Genomic DNA, 17,573 nt, shown 5'->3' with positions numbered 1-17,573 from the left:
AAAATCCTAGAAATGTCCTAAAATACAAGATATGTACTAAAATACCAGAAATGTCCTACAACACAAGAAATGCCCTAAAACCTAAGAAATGTCCTAAAATCCCAAAAACATCATCAAATCTGAGAAATATCCTAAAATGCTAGAAACATGTATGCAAAATGTATACGTGGCCCCTAAGCAAAGCAAGTTAAATCATTCCTAAAAAAAACAGTTCATATAAAACCATGATGCTGGGTCGCCTCCAAAAGATCACTTTTATTTTTAAAATATAAAAATGCTTACAATTCCTCAGCCTGATGGGTGACGGATCTGTCACAAAATACTCCGCATAAAATTAAAAGAAAAAAAAAAGTGAAAACGACTATATCCAGCTGTCAGTGCGGAGCATTTTTAGCCTTTAAGTCGCACAAAGACTGAGGGTAGGAGGAATTATCTAAATTCTGGATGCACAGACATGAAAGTGAGTTCCATCTTTTTGAAGATGCCTAAATGTTTATTAAATATAAACTCCATTTCCTTTCCATCAGGTGGACTCGGCCGGTGGATCCGTCTCATCTTGACTCTGGTTGGGACGGTTGGACAGCACGTCCTCTCTGGATAGCAGGTTGTTTTTGCGGAGGTGGCAGGCCTGCTGGTAGGGGGGGCGTATGGGCGGCTGGGTGGGCGGCGTGTACTGGTACTGTTTACCAGTGTCCAGCTGGAAAGAGAAAAACATAAACAGGTGTAATATTATATTTGTGTATGGTCATTAAAAAAAAGTCATGGAATTTGCAAACAGCTATTTCCAGGCCTGGGAAAGTTTTGGAAAACTAAATATACCCTGAAAGTTTTGGAAAAGTCATTTTTTCTTTCACACACTGCATAGTAACACATGATGGCTTCAAGGACCATCAGAAATTTGAAAATGCAATCATTTCTGTTTTTACACATTCTGACCATAAGTGGCGCTATCTTTAGTGATTTTTAAGAAAACATGCCTTCCAAAACCATTGCCTTTAAAAAATAGCCCAAAACACAACATTTTCTTTAAACTTCCCCCAAAATCTTCAAAGGGAAAGAAAACCTACTAAAATCTTTTCTTTAAAAATCAAAAATGCCAAAAATTCTGAAAAAAATTCTATAAAATTTGCCAAAAATGTTTTAAGAAAAAAAACTACCAAAATCTTCTCTTTGAAAATCGCAAAAAAAAAAAAAAAAAATTCACACCAAACACCTTAATCTACATCAAGCTGTTTTGTAGTTGTTTTTTTTTTATCATTTTATTTGTCCATTAATTTAAGAAATAAAACTGTAGCACAGATTCCTATTTTGACCCACTTTTCCTCACTTCCTTTCCTCCCTTTCCTCAGCACTGAGTGCTTTCTTTCACTGTGTTCACGCCCCATTAACCTGATTGAGTTCACCTGTTCTCCCTCTGTTTAAACCCTGAACATGAACCTCCTCTCACTCACTCTTTCGTGATCATACACGGAGCTGCAGAGCCGGTAAAAAAAGAGTTTTTTTTTTCTTTAGTCTGATCTTGTGTGTCGTATTGTTAACTGAGAACACTGTTTTTCATCATTAAGCTGGACATTTGTGTAAATTTGACTTAAGTTATAATTTTTGTGTCTTTCTTTTGGTGTCACAACCCATGTGTGTGTTTGCTCCTCCCTTTAAAATGCAATTCTTGAGTTTTTGAAAAAAATAAACCTTTGTGTGGAAATTAAAGTTTCATGGCTGATGCATTTTGACCAATATCAATGATAGCACACTTCTCCTTCTGAACCTCCCCCTTAACAAAAACATAAGATTTTAAAGTCCTTAATTTATGAATTTAGGAAATTTTAAATCGGGGATTCTACTTTTTGCAAATGACATGAGGCCAGGAGCCAGTCTCAGCAGCCCAAAAAATGTTTCTAAAATCAGGGCTTAGCTGGGACTTCTGTTTGGGGGTATGAGGATTCTCCTCTGGCACTTTTATTTATTTAAATTTAAAAAGAGAAAAAAAACAATTTTGATGCCGTTTTTTCACACTGGCACCTTATTTAAACTAAAACTACAAAAACAAGTCGCAGTGTGAATCTTTTTTTTTATTTTTTATTTTTATTGTGAATTAGAGGATGGGGGGGCTGACACCCTACCAAGGGCCACATTTGGCCTGTGGGCTATAAATTGAGTATTGCTGGTTTAAGGTGTAACTTAGGTTGGATTTTGGTTCATTCACTGCAAATAAGCAATATTTCAACGATTCTTAAGCCCCTTTAGGGAATGAACATGTGACGCTGCTGGATTGATCCATGAGAGATCGTTGATTGTCAGACACAACGAGACATTTACAGAGAAAGCAGCAGCTTTTGGGATTTTTCAATAGCGAAACAAACAGATTATGATTTATTTAATGGGTTACCTGCAGTTTTACGTCTAAAGAAAAATCTAAATTATGAAATTGCATGAAAACCATTCCTGAATATTCAACTGAACTGAGAAATTGCGATGCTTTTATGGTTTTTCTTACATTTTTAAGGGGGCTCTTTGCCTTAAACTCCTAAAATTGAAGATAATCCTTTTTAAAGAAAAAAATTAATACAATCATTCATCTATTTATTTTCACTTTAGAATTCCAGTGAACACAATAACATTAAAATAAATTCATGGAAGTACAAAAGAAATTGATTCAGTTTCATAGTAAAAAAAAATGCACCTTTATCAGTTTTTCTAAATCAAACTTTAAATACAATAATATTTTTAAAAAAAGATACACCTGTGTCTCCTTACCTGCAGAGGGTAGGTCCTGTCTGAGTCGAAGGCACTGAGGTCGCCACACGCCAGGAAGGGAACAATAACGCGGTTGGGACCCTCTAACTGGTTGAAGTCCACATCTGGGGGACAGAGACCAGAACAGACTGAGACCAGGGCATGCAGGGGAACTTAAGACTGATCCACATCTGAAGGAGCTGCTGCTGGGTTCTTAAGACGGTGTGTCACTGACATTACTGAGGTTTCTTCTCTGCTTGTGTGACTGTTGCACTTTGTTTAAGCATATTTACATTAACTGATCACAACCATGTGTGGCCACAGGGGTCAAAGTTCAGCAAATATCAATAAAAGCAATAAATAGGCAAGAAAATAAAGACAAAAACCTTTACGCCTCCACAACAGAAATAGCCGTGTCCGAAAGCATTAAGTTTTCAGGTTGTCCGTCTTGTCAAGTTTTTGTGAACAAGATATTTCACGGATGTCTTAAGGGAATTTCAGAAAATAAAGTCTGCACACTAGAGAATGCTCCCATGAATGTTTATTAAATTACCTCCATACATTTGATGTGTCTGTGTCTTAAGCAGGGCTTTGGCCCAAAATGTCGCAGGTGTGGAAGTAATTTAATAAACGTGCATTCTCTAGTGTGCAGACTTTATTTTTTGGAATCTGCTTTCACTTTGTCCAGTACCTAGTCTTTACTACTTTTGATGTACACGCTGCTAAAACTGTTTTGGGTTTTTGTTTTTTTGTTTTTTTTAAGGGAATTTCCTCAAATTTGGCACAAATGTCCACTTGGACTTAACAATGAACTTATCCAGTTTCGTTGGTCAAAGGTCACTGCGACCTTGTCCAACTGTCATGTGACCTGAAAAACATAATTTGCTAATTAATTACAACAAAATGTCAAATGGGATAAAATGATAAATTGATCATATTTTACATAAATTTTACTGTGACATAATGTTTTTCTGGCCATTTTACAACATCATAACTCTCAAAAAGCAGGAGAGACATTTAGTGACACTAAATGTGCGGGTTTATACCATGACACTTTGCTGACTGTATTGATCTTCTGTGTTGTCGGGTAGAGGTGCGTGTGAAGCATCTATTTTTTAGAGTTTTTAGTTTATTTGCAGCAACATTCATATTTGAAGTATTATCAACGCTCATGTCTATTAATTAATCTGGACACACATGGATGTAAAATGAAACTTAAGTGGTCTGCGGAGGAACAACAACCATGAGGAAATAACTCTACTTTATGTTGTCCTTAATGTTTTTCTTTTAATTTTTAAATATGACACACTTATTTTACTTAATACAACAATGGCTTATAAATGGAGAAATTAGTTAAGAGTCATCTACATTGTCAATAAACATCTAAAGTGAACATTTAAAAATCTTCCATTGTGATTATAATGTGTTCTGTTCATGTTTTCTGATCCAGATCAGATATCCAGACATGGACCACATATGGAAAAGGGCTTGTAGTTACCGTAGGAATGATCCAGCAGAGGGTTGGACATGTTGGGGACATAACCTTCAGGAGGTGAGTAATTCTGACACACCACGAAGGCCTCTGCAAGCACACATGCGTGCACACACACACACACACACACACACACACAGATACTGTGAGTACCGTTTGTCAAATGCAAACACCAAAAGTTCAGATGTAAATCAATGCGGTAAAATAAACACAAATTAGTTTGGAAGATTTTTTTAGTCAAATATTCTGTGCACAAGTGCCTCAGGTGTATAAACAATCACTACACGAGCTGGGGACGGAGTTTGTCTCCTGTTTGAGCCGTGTGATTGGTCAGCAGCTCACCGATGCTGGAGTTCCTGCTGCTGCGAGGCTTAGCGCAGGTAACACCACTGAAGAAGATCTTCAGCTGAGAGTACAGCAGAGTCACGTCTTTACCTCTGAAGATCTGACACACACACACACACACACACACACACACACACACACACAGGACAATGAGGGGTTAATACAGTGTCCACGGCCCACAATGCAACACTGCATTAAATTTTTGGACCTGCCTTGGCCACAAACGTCCCTCCTGGTTTGAGGACATGTGTCGTGATGTTCAAAGCCTGAGGGACAGACAGGTGTCAGTATGACATCACAGATGGACAGGTGATCATAAACACGCGTCCGTACTCACAGCCAATAGGAGCTGAGCCTGGATGTACTCGTCCACGTCATGGAGCCCGGTTACTATGGAAACAGAACAGAAGATAACGTCAAACCACTTAATTAAAAACATTTAAGAAAGAGTAAGGGCAGACAGGAAGTGAGTGTCTCACCGTCTGGAGCTCCATCACAAACCACCAGGTCGGCCGGCTGACCCTCGAAGTGGCGGATGATCTCCTGAGCTGTCGACACCTGAGAGGAAGAAGACACAGGTCATGTGATGCACGGCTGAGGACAGTGTCCTCCTCTGGCTGGTGAGTGAAAAGGGACGATCAGAGTCACTGGTTCACTGTTTGCGTCCTCACTTTGGTAATGTCTCCTTGGATCTGAGTGACTCCTGGTAGAGGAGCCATGGCCTGCAGGTCCACCGCCACGATCTTCACCTCCTCACCCCCCTCAGCCTTCTCACCTTTCTCCTCCTGCCCTCTGAGTGGAAAAACAAAACAGTGAAATAGTTAAATCCACTAAATTCCATGCCATGTGATTATATATATTCATTTCTTTAATAAAGAAGCAACAAAATAAATAAAACCTGAGTTTGCGACTGAGGACTTGACTCCAGCTGCCTGGAGCTGCACACAGATCAACTGCTCTGTTCACACCTGAGGACGAGAAACCAATGATAAATACATTTTTTACTAATAAGACATTTAATAAAAGAGGGAAAAGGGGTACAGGCAGAAGCAAACTCAGTTATGCCCTCCTCGGGTGGCTCTGCTGCAGGTGGGACCCTGTTAGGTGAATTACTGGGTCTCACCTGTAAACAGGTTGAATTCCTGGTCGAGCTGCAGCAGCTTGAAAGCGCTCCTCGCTCTCCAGCCCTCCTCTTTGGCCAGTCGGTAGTAAATGTCCCGTTTGTCTTTAGAGGAGCGACCCATCCTGACCTCTGACCCCTCTGATGGCACAGATCCTGTAAGACACCAGCCACATTTATACTTTTGTAATAAACATCTATCCTGGATTAGTATTTTTTATATATTCACTCTTTTTTATTCCTTATAATGTAAATTGTTATTTCTTAGTATTGGTCCAAAAATTGGTTACAAAAGAAAATATCACCTGGGCCCTCTGCTTACAACCGTGACACTCAATTTACCGCATGCAGCCCAAATCTGCCCCCCCAAAACAATTTCTAATTCACAAAAAAAAAGTGATTCACACTGGGAATTGTTTTTGTATTTTTAATATACATATGGTACCAAAGTGTATAAAACAGCATAAAAATATAGATTGTTTATTTTAAAAGATGCCAGCTGAGGGTCCCCTGCACCCCCTTGTTAAGACCCTAAGACCCTAAAACCCTGGACATGTCCTTAAATCCTAGAAATGTCCCAAAATCCTAGAAACATCCTGAAATAAGAGAAATATCCTAAAATCCTAGAAGCATGTATGGGGCTGCTGCTACTGGCTCGTGGCCTGCTGTTATTTTGCAAAAATGTCCCCAGAAAAGTAAGTTATGAATCTCTGATTTACAGCGCTGGTTACAAACACACTGTGATAAACAACTGTCTCCGGACTAAAGTCAAATTTCTACAAATACGAATGATGTTTGGTTAATTCTGTTAAAGCCGAACTGAAACGCGTCTATTAATGAATTATAGAAGTACTCGATTATATTTAATAATCACTGTTATGTGGTTCAAGACCCGTTAACCTTCTCTTACTCTTTTTTTTAAACGGGGTTTGGTTTAAGGCGCATGATAAGCTGCATATTTAATGGCTTTCTGAGCTCACTGTATGACGTGAGGTGCGTGTCTTCCTTTCGGTTTAATATATACACGTTTATTACAAACGATACACCTAAAACAATAACCCGATATCGGATTTAAACATACTTTGACTGACATAAACATACTGTTTGACTTACTGTTCACGTGTAGTTCCGGTGTTGACGATAGAAGGACCCCAGTGGTAGCTGTTGCTGAGGCGCCTGATCAAAATGACTTGATTACCCGCCATCTTTGTTGCATAATTAGATAACAGTATTTTAAAAAATAATATATTATATATATTTAGATAATACTGAAACTTTCATGATGACGAACTTTATCACTGATGACCTTTCAAGTTCTTTTAGGGTTTCTGTTTTCTCAATAGTGGCCACACGGTGTCGCTGCAGACACATAAATCACCATGGAAACAGGAATATCACAGAAAATATCAGATTAACCCTTTGCAATTTTCGACTGCTTTTCCTTTCACGAGCATTTTAACCTGTGAAACGTTAGAGAAATGGTTTGATTTTTTTTAAGCAACTTGACATAAAATTAACTGAAAACTAGCTTCCTTCAAAAACATAAGAAGGCGGCAAGAAATAAGTAAAAAATAAAACCAAATAATTATAATAATTATCAAGACAAAAAATAATTAAACAAACAAACAAAAAAACTGGATAAACTTGAAGGTGAAAAGAAACAGAAACGGAAATAATCTAAAAAAAAGCTGCTTAAAAATTTAAATAATTCTGTAAAACAATTTAAAATATGTAATTATGATACTTATATAGCTCTCAAGACATTTTTCCCTAGCCCTAATGATTTTTAAATCTACTAAAGCGATATTGATCCAGCTTTCAAACGATTTAAAAAAAGACATTTTTTAAATGTAATTATTTTAGAATTTTTAGAATTATTATTTTATTTTTTAATTATCATAAAACAAGGGGAAGATGTTCAGAAAATCGTATTTGTGATTATTGTTCTTTACTAAATAAAGATACAGAAAAAATATAAACTTTATCTTATTTTAGCACTTTTTGTCAGGGCATTTCCTGTTTTGTTTTTTTTTGTGTGTGTGTGGAATTGTCTTTGACTCAAATGAATAAAATAAGAAATCCAAAAAGATGACATTTATAGGAATACATGAATAAAGGAAATGTCAGTCTCATGTCTCGACGAACTCAAGCGAACTCAGACGAACTCGCATGCTCTCTGACCTTTGACCTCTGAAGAGAATGAGGAGGTTGGGGGAGGGTTGCTGTTACCCAACTCAGTGCACAACAACAAAGTGTCTTTGGCTTGTTGTCATCCAGCTGTCCCTTAGGGGCCCCTCTGACTGTGCCAGGGGCCAAAACATGTATCATGTACAAAGGTTCCTTTGGTTCTTTTGGCTCTTGTAATTTTGCTGCAGCACTGCTCAGTTTCTTAACCTGCTCAGAACCCAATTATGGTCCAAAGACACACACAAAAACAATAAGATGATGATTTTATCTCATAAATCATTAGCACAAAAATAATAATATTAAAATACTTTACTGTGTTCGGTGTGTTTTTCTTTTTTTGTTTGTTTGTTTTGTTTTTCTGGCTATTCCAGTGCAACAAGAGTCTGGATGCAGAAATTGCCTAAAAGTGAAAAAGTCAATACACCATTAAAGAGTTTTTTCAACACCATGTCAACTTTCTTCACGATAAAACCTATTAAAACTCTTTTATTGTGAATTGGGGGGCCAACTGGCACTCTATCAGGAGCCCAATTCTGTCTGTGGACTGGAAGTTGTGCGTCACTTGTAAAAGTTGCTCAGTCATTCATTAAGCCAAAAATGTTTGCCTTCCCAGGTTTAAAATTACCAACTAGAGATGTCCACCAGCTGAGTGGCTAACTTTCGGTCGTTAACTTGAATTTGGATAAAATGATTTAATCACGCGGCTCTCCTAGACTTCGGAAATGTTGTCAGACCAAATGGATCTAATTCTAATAGTTACATGAATGATTGTGAGGGAGTTATGATGCACACGAAAATGTATCCATTGAAGACTCCATTGAAGACTGTCGTTTCCTTCACAGTGTTAGTATGATAAAAATCTTTACGGGGTCCCACCCACAGCATCACGTGACGGATTCCACTTTTTGGCCACTTTGTAAAATTGGCTTTCAAGCTCGGCACACTTCCTTAGGGCTTAGGGGAAAAAAGAAAAAAAAGAAACGCCTATTCAGACAACTGCGTCAAACTCAGTTCTGAATATTTCCTCTAAAGTTAGCAGCAGTGGGACTTAGAAAACAATAAAAAAAAAACATGTTTATTACTTTAATGCAGTTATACATTTAAACATACAACACAGTCACACACAGCAGAACTTTCTCCAAAGGAGATGTATGGCAGTCAAAATTATTATTATTAGTATTATTATTATTATTAATAATAAAGTTAATACAACAGAAAACAGCAAGTTAAACACAAACTGACATGCAAAAGTCCATTAATAATAGATGATTTAAATAAATTGTAACTAAACTAAATTTTATGAAAAAAAGTATAGAAATACAGCATCAATATTCGTCATTGTAAATTGACATTTTCAGCGTTCCCTTACTCCTCTAATACCTCTGCAATATCAGTTTGTGACAGCAGTGGGACAGTTTCCTGTTTTAGCTGCTACATACATGTTTACCGGCCTACAGACCAGATGTTCAGTGCTAACAGAGATAAATTTGCGTCTATAGATCCTCCTGATTTATTTCTGCAGTTTTTCTTTAAACACAACACGCTCAGATGACGAACGACCGTCAGCTCCCAGCAGCCGCCCACATGCTACGACGCAAATCATGCTAATAACAACTCAATGTGAAAAAAGCATATTGAGGCAAGTTAAGAGGTCAGAGGTCAGCTGTCTGCAGGCCTGGTGAGAAATGAGTTGAGTCACGCCTCCCCGGCTGTCCCCACGCACACAGACACACACACACACACACACACACACACACACACACACACACACACACACACACACACACACACACACACACACACACACACACATTAAATCAGTGGGACTGGTTAAGGGAATCAGACAGAAACGCTCGGCTGCTTTAAAATATATTCATATATTTAATATTCATGGGAGTCACACATCATTGTCTGCTTACTCTGACAGGGGGTGGGGGTTGATGCTTGTGCTGGTGGACATTGGGGGCGGTGTCCTTTAATTTGATAACAAAGACACAAAATGGAGAGGACACCTGTTTTCATCATGACTAGGGCTGCTACCTTTTGGGTGGAAAAACAAAGGACACCTCGCAGCCTCCATGGCAGAGGGACACAAATCAAGAGTGGGGTCTGGGGGCTCTTCTCTGGGAGATTTTAAATGTCAGTCACTTCATTTCCTATATTCTGATGAATTTTTATGGATAAATTTGTGTGTTTTTTATGCATAAAAGTAAAGACCTTGGCTACTCTCAATGTGAAAAGGAAATAAAGAGTACATGAGAGTTAATAGTGGCATCAGTTAGATAAAAATATCAAATTGTAGACTGTCAAAATACTATGAAATACACAAGACAAGAAATACACAGGACAGGGTAGGCAAAATGTACGAATCCTGAAATTTAACCTTTGAAGACCTATTTTAAGACATTTTCCATGGCCTGCATTTTAAGACAATACTGCGGCTTCACTGTCTTCTTCTTCTTCTTCGTCTTCTTCTTCAGCACAAGGTCAAGCTCAACTAAATACCTGAGATGTCAGGGTGAGGATTAGGAGCTACCCTGAGGTCAACGGCACCACGGCAAATATGACATCACCACTTCAAACCGCTACTTTGTATGTGTGTGTCTGTCTGTGTCTGTGTCTGTGTCTGAGTCTGAGTGTGTGTTTGTGTTTGTGTTTATGTGTGTGTGCTCAGGCTGTATTTAGACTGACCCAGTTCCTGCTGGTTGTATAAAAACACATGTGCCTGTAGTAAACACAGGGATCATGCAGCACGTGTCACCTCAATGACCTGCAGTCAAAACAGCCATCCTGTTAACTGACTTTTTTTTAAGCTGTTTTCTGCCTGACTGAAAAGTGACGCAAGAAGAGTAAAAACATCGGCCTCACGCTTCCTGTTTTGAAGTTGGACGTCGAGAACCTGTCAGCTTCCGTTTGATCCGACTTTACAGCTGAGCACTTGACCTTTGTTGACCTCACTTATGTCGGCTCCTTTTAAGACCGTCAGGACTCATGCTCTGTTCATGTCAGTGTTGGAGGATTTATTCAGTTCCTTTTTAGAAGTAAAAGTACTAATACCACACCGTGAAATACAAGAAGAAGTCCTGCACCAACAATGTGATTTCAGCAAAAGTATACTCAGGAAATTGCATTGAAAGGAAACTTTATCCCCAAAAGGATTTGTATATCAAATACTCACCCTGTTTTGTTCAAGTCATGAATTAACCCCTCGAAACCTGTGTACCTTAAAACTTCAATTAAGAGCTCGGGCTATTATTTGTTTGAATCATTGACCTCAACAGGCTAATATTTGGGTCAGGTGTTTGTATCAATGGGCTTTTATTTCCTTTCACAAAAAAAATATACTCAGAAAAGATGGGAAATACAGTCAAATTATTTGTTAAATCCTTTGAAACGTTCACAAATATGCTTTTTCTCCCCCAAAAAATAAGGAATAAGGTAATGAGCAACAGAAGAAAATCTGCAACAAAAAACACACAAAAAACAAACAGAAATGAGAAAGTAAAACAAAATTCAATTATTAATTAATTAATTAATTATTAAAATTTGTCGCCAGATTGGGGCTACTAAAAGGGACTGGGCGTGTAATTAGTACTGGGCTTATATTTGAAGTTTTAACGGCATATTAGCTTGATTTCAAAAATGATTACTTTAAAGGACTTGAAGTGTCCACTGTGCAGCAGTTTTAAAGGTAAATAAAGTAAATAAAGTATCTGATTGGCAAACAATAATTTATCAAAATTTTTTATCAATCTTTACTCTTAGAACGATATAAATTCAAAATATTTAACCAAATCTGTGATTGAAACAATAGAAATCAACCATTCACATGGAGTTTTAAGTGAATAAAACAAACTAAATAATTATTTATACCTTTCATCATTAGAATTTGAAATAAAATTTAACTCTGATTCACCTCATCCAGTCAGTGTGTCACTCAGTGCTGCTGCTCCATGTGAACTGCAGTGTTTGTCCTCACACAGAGCTTCTGTTTCCTGCAGCAGCCTCTATTTCCTGTTGGCACCGAGCACCGATGATGATGATGGGGGGGTTAACGGCAGGCAGAGCCAGGCACCACGGGCAGCAACCGGGCTGGACGCCAGCAGCAGCCAGCGATGCAAAATCTGACCCGGAATAAAGAGAGAGGCCAGGGTCAGGCTGGGACACGGCGCTCGGGCCGACACCCTCCACAACCTCTGGGCTTGAGTCTGTCTGGGAGCGAAGCCAGAAACAGAGCTCTGAATCAGTGATGGATGAGCTTCACTCTGTGGACATTAATCAGGTTATCAGAGTCTGACCACAAGAGCTGCTGTCTGTTTCACTGCCACTAGAACCAGTGGTGAAATGTATCTAATACTTTTACTCAAGTACAAAGTCAAGGTGGCCTACTTGTACTTTTTACTTCACAACATTTGTCTGACAGCTTTAGTTACTTCACAAACTCATATATGTCATTCTCTGAAAAACTCCCAATTCTCACAAAAAAATAGTTTTTAAGCTTGCATGAGGTGGTATTTCAGGTGATTTGAAAAAGCCGTATTTCGCAAAACTGCAATGGAAACACTTTTTTTGGCTTTGTTAGATCACATGATACTCCAGTTATGTGCTTGTCAGTAGGAACTGGCTCCCTCACGATGCAGCATGCACTAAAAGAGCTGTTATTGCATCCCATAACTCTTCAAAAGTTGAGTGAATCATCTGGAAGTTTTGAATCCACAATTCCTCTGTGATGTCATGGACTATCACCTCCCAGAAATCCCTCATACGTGGACGCTTCCACATATAAGGGGCTCGCCTTTCCATTTTTTATTCGCATAACGTGCCTCCATGGACTTCGATTGGAAATAATGACAGCTAGTGCGGTAGAAATAAACCACTAATGTTTTGAACATCAATCACCATGCTTCTTGGAATATCATTGCAATTGAAATGCAGTCATCTTGCAGTTGTGTTTTATCAACATTTTTTAAATATTGCTTAAGTTCTGAGAAAATCTGCAATAGAAACCCACTGATTGTGAAGATGTCACTTTGGGCTCTGGGTCATTGTGATGACACTTCTCTCTGTTTTTCCTTCTATTCAAGTGGACAGTAGTAGTTTAATTTTAATTATAATCCCATTATAATCCTAGCTATTTTCATTTTTTTACACAATCTATGGTGGGAATACCCAATTTTGCTCAGGGGCCACTTTTGTAAAATGACAGGAGGGCAGGGGCCAATCGCAGCAGCCCCACACCAGTCAGGAGTATGTAGTAGCATTTCTAGGGAATGGAGGACAATCAGAGCTTAGACCAGACTTCTGCAGGGGGGTCCTCTCCTAGTATAAGTGCAAAAAAAATCCCAGTGTTATTAAATTTATTTTCACTGTGACATAGCAAATTTTTGGCACTTAACACTCTACTGAGGGCCAGATTTGGCCCACAGACTGTAAATTGAGTATCACTGGTCTATGGTTTGGGCAAAAAAACCCATATGTACGAAATGTATAAACATATGAATGTACAAATGTATAATGTGGTTTGCAGAAAAATGCAAAGCCAACATTTTATTCTGCTGATTGGGCTGTTGCAGGAGAAAAAGACTTGGACACAAAACCTCTTCTGACTTATTTTTGGAGATGCCACCATAGACCAAGAACTGAAGAAGTTATAAACATGAATTACTGTATAAAAATATGGAAGCACAGGTGTGTAGGAGATGCATGTCTGAGAGTAAATCCCAGAGCAAATTAAGCCATTACTGCAGCGTGAGAGCATCTGGCAGCCGGAGAAGAAACGTCCACACAGATCCACTTCTGGGGAAACCCTTCATCTGTCGCCGGGGTTTCCAGTTCTTACTGTCAATGATGAACTCCAGAGTCATGCTCCTGTTGAGCGTGAGCACAGAGTCGCCCCTCACCACCGCCGTGAACAGTGAACCTTTGCTATTGGCGAAGTGCCCGGGCAGAGACGACCACTGGCCTGAGCTCAGATTATAACAGTCCATTAAGCATCTCAGGAAGTCGTCCGACGGCCCATTTCTCATGACGTACAGGTTGTCCCTGTGGCCGACCATGCAGTGTCCATAGCTCTGTTGCCTGATCAGCGTGGTAACCGGCTGCCACTCATCTTTCCCTGAGAGGTACTCGTAAATCTCTGTGGTCTCCATCGGCTTCCATAAACACACAAATATCCTGCTCATGGCTTTGGTGCACGCTGCTCCTGCAGCTGGTCGAGGCAAGTGAGCAGCAAACCCCCATCTTCCTGTTTTAATGTCGTATGTCTCCACAGAAGACATCACCATTCGCTCATACTCTCCTCCAATGGCGTAAAGACGATCGTCCACGCCCACGAGACTGAGGTTATATCGCAGCTGCGCCGGACTGGAGATCCGGCTCCAGCTGTTGTTTTCGACACTGTAGCAGAAAGAAGAATTGACGACTTGTTTGTGAAGTCCGTGAACTCCTCCGACAACGTAAAGCTTGTTGTGTAAAACGGTCACCCCAGCCATTGAGGTGCTGGCCTCCAGCGGAAGATCTGTCAACACTTTCCAATTATTGCTAGTTTCATCCAGGTAGCACACTGTCCTGGAAGCAGCGTGCACAGTTTCTTCACTACCACAGGTCACATGAGCCCCAACAGCGACAAAAACACTAGGGGTCAAAGACTCCATGTAGGAGATCAGCTCTGATGGTAAAGACTTCTTAACCTCTGCCTCCAGGTCAGTGTACATGTTTCGGATGAACAGCGCAGCAGCGTGGTAAAGGTCCATGAGGCCGAAGGTTGCAGCGGTGTGATACATCAGCAGACAGTTTTCAGAATCAGTGAGGTTGATGAGATGCTTAGTGAGCGGAGCCACCTGCAAGAAAGCAGCGCATTCGATGGCTTCAACGATGTCATCACCGTCCAGGTCAGGCATCTCACCACGTAAGACCGCCAAGGCGATAAGGAAGCCTCGAGCACGCAGATACTTGAGGTGGATTTCTTCCTGCCGACACTCCCTCATCCCAGAGCGATAAAGAGCTTGGAAATAGTCGCAGCTCTGAACAAGAAACGACTTCTCCTCAGAGAAGTGAGTGCCTCCCACCACAATAGTTAATTTAGCTGAAGCACAACATGGCAGATATCTTTCGTCTGCACCGTCACAGCTGCTGCCGTCCTCTGATTCACTGCTGAGAGCCGACATTACAAGAAAAATATCCTCCATGAAAATGAAACCAGAGACTGAAGTGTTTCCAAAAGTCCTGAAGACAAGCTGGATAGAAGCAGCTCAGCACGGAGCAGCTTCACTCTCAGTTCATTCACAGCTTTCAAAATAGAAACAGATAAAAATAGAAGAGAACAAATGACCTGAGTCACATTCATGTTGTGGACGACATGTGAACAGAGCCTGTTATATGTGCTTCTGCAAACTTAAATGATCAGTTCAACCAAAATACAACACATTTCCTCACTGTCTTATATCTTTCATTTGCAGAGAGTCTGCTTTTGACAAAATAGAATGGAGGTGAAAGGAGCTTTAGAAATTTTAGCAGGTTTAGTTTTAACATTTTAAATAATTCTATTATTTGTAGTAGTATTGTTATTGTCATCATAAAGTTATGTTTATTTGTTAAAATCAGTGATTATACTTATTGCTATTGGGTGGAGCGCCAGTACTTAAAGGAGTTGAAGGGTGAGCAACCATGACAAATTCAACATACAAATGACATATTACTACAATAAGTCAATAAAATTGAGTGTAGAGTTGTGAAATGTCTTCGTGATCATATTCTTGAGACACGAAACTTTTTGGACCAAGAGGCTGAAGGGCTGGTGAGCAAACAATAACGTCAATACAGGAGTGTGAGATCAGATCAATTTAAAGAACAGCAGTTTCTTACAACTGTTTTCTGTAGATCCATCTCTTTACATTCACTTACAGTGAAGTGGAGGAGGGACTGACCTACATTTGGACTCTGTGGGCAGCTATACAGCAGGTCATGTGACCGGGCAGTGGCCTCCTCAGTCAAAACAATCCCACCGGCTACAGCAGTTTGTGAGCAGACGGCTGGGATTATGGGAAATGTTGTGCTGCTTCTATATGTCCGACGGGCTGCAGGTGCCCAACTTGGCAAGAGCAAAACACTAGATTAAGAAGAAACAGTGCCAGGGAATGAAATTACAAGATTACACAGACAAATGCACTGTAAGACTGCAGTTTTATGTTTTATTTTTATTATTTTTTCTCCATTATTGGCTTACTAGCAGCAGACGGGCACATTAAGAGACTGGCTGGTGCACATAGTGGAGCATTTAGCAGCCAAAATGACAGATATTTCCCTCAAAAGTTGGTGGAGACCAAAAACAGAGCTAAAAGAGAGTTAATATGGGACTGAATAAAATGTTGACGAATAAAACAAGTTGTTTGGAAATTGTAAAATAAATGCATAAGTTCAAGTTGTGATTGATGTTGTTATTATAAAAATACATTTCTGGGTTTGATACTGGACTACAAAATCTGCTGGAAACCCAATATAAAGTATTGTCTAGCAAAGTTGACAAGAAGCATGCAGTTCTGGGCAAAACAAGAAACACTCTGGATCAAAAAGCATTGTACTCTTTGTATTGTTCCCTTAACTGACCATATTGGAATTACTGTGTGGCAGTTTGTTGGGCAACACCTACAAAAAGACCCTACAATCAATACGCATGCTACATAAAAGAGCCACAAGGATCATAAACAAAGCCAGATGTTGGGCACATGCTAACACTTTGTTTGCATTGAAACTTATGGAACTGATGTAATTTAAGATGCCACAAATAATGTACAAACAAGAAATACTCTACTACCTGGCAATATATTAAAAAATGAAGAGAATTTCGTTATAACTTAAGACAAATCTGAAACAATGTTATGCAAGCACAAATGTTAAAATATGTTTATCTATTTGTGATGTGCTTTTTGTAGAATGGATTGGAGGAAGAAATCAAACAGAGTAAGACCATCAGACAGTTTAAATGCATGCTAATGGTGGCATTGTTGTTCATGTTTTTTCTATAATTGGGATAGTGTTGTTGATTACCTGTATATAGGCTATATGAAGCATATGAACAGTTGTTTAGGTGGTGGGATGGAGGCTGGGCAGAGAGTTGGTTTATGATTGTGTATTAATGGGTTAGAATAAATAAATAAAACGGAAGGACTAGACGAGCATTTTGCTTCTTTCTACTATGTTGCTTATTGAAAATCATTTTATATATGTTCATTATTATTTTTGATTGTGTTTTTATGTGCATAGAACATGTTATTTATTTATCTATTTTTACATGTTCAAAATAAAGTATATATATATATATTTATAAAATTAGGCGACACAGACACCAATCTAAATGAATGATAATGTTGCTGTGCAACTGCTAGATGCATAAATGAGCAACTGTTTGATTATAAGTTCACAATATTAATTCAAAGGTGATGATTGTGTTGTTTATTTACAGTAAATGAGATTTGTTTGTCATTGGGTGCGCTATTATATTCCTAACAACCACATATCATTGTCAGTTGTATTTTTATTTTATTGTTTTATTTGTATTTATTCTGCTTAATTTTTTCTGTATTTTTTAAGATAATCATTAAACGATTTTTATTTTATTTATTTTTATTTTTTATGTAAGATTTTTCTGATGCGATTAGAGCATTTTGTAACCTCTCCTCTCTGATGAGCCGTAGTGTA

At 38.9% G+C, this 17,573-nt stretch overlaps 2 protein-coding genes and 1 long non-coding RNA gene across 3 annotated transcripts; 1 reads left to right on the top strand and 2 right to left on the bottom strand.

The window, feature by feature from the left end:
• Window positions 1-235: 235 nt before the first annotated feature.
• Window positions 236-6,879, bottom strand: ftsj1 (FtsJ RNA 2'-O-methyltransferase 1). Its single transcript, XM_088079670.1, has 11 exons — window positions 6,804-6,879; window positions 5,694-5,846; window positions 5,469-5,538; window positions 5,242-5,362; window positions 5,050-5,128; window positions 4,908-4,960; window positions 4,783-4,836; window positions 4,568-4,670; window positions 4,232-4,315; window positions 2,755-2,858; window positions 236-697 (listed from the first exon to the last, which is right to left on the bottom strand). The coding sequence occupies exons 2-11, from the start codon at window positions 5,812-5,814 to the stop codon at window positions 524-526; spliced, it is 963 nt and encodes a 320-aa protein (XP_087935796.1). The 5' UTR covers window positions 5,815-5,846; window positions 6,804-6,879; the 3' UTR covers window positions 236-523.
• On the top strand, window positions 1,075-11,842 carry LOC121950270 (uncharacterized). The gene is made up of 4 exons (XR_015776938.1): window positions 1,075-1,484; window positions 2,761-2,955; window positions 4,184-4,285; window positions 10,358-11,842. It is a non-coding gene; the product is annotated as an uncharacterized LOC121950270 (long non-coding RNA).
• A 614-nt stretch (window positions 11,843-12,456) lies between these two features.
• kbtbd13b (kelch repeat and BTB domain containing 13b) lies at window positions 12,457-15,117 on the bottom strand. The gene has a single exon (XM_042496722.2). The coding sequence runs from the start codon at window positions 15,062-15,064 to the stop codon at window positions 13,616-13,618; it is 1,449 nt and encodes a 482-aa protein (XP_042352656.2). The 5' UTR covers window positions 15,065-15,117; the 3' UTR covers window positions 12,457-13,615.
• Window positions 15,118-17,573: the final 2,456 nt, after the last annotated feature.

This window comes from Plectropomus leopardus, chromosome 7 (assembly GCF_026936395.1).
Source record: "Plectropomus leopardus strain MGB_pleo_1.0 chromosome 7, ASM2693639v1, whole genome shotgun sequence".
Classification (NCBI taxonomy): domain Eukaryota; kingdom Metazoa; phylum Chordata; class Actinopteri; order Perciformes; family Serranidae; genus Plectropomus; species Plectropomus leopardus.
This window is presented reverse-complemented; position numbering and strand designations above follow the sequence as displayed.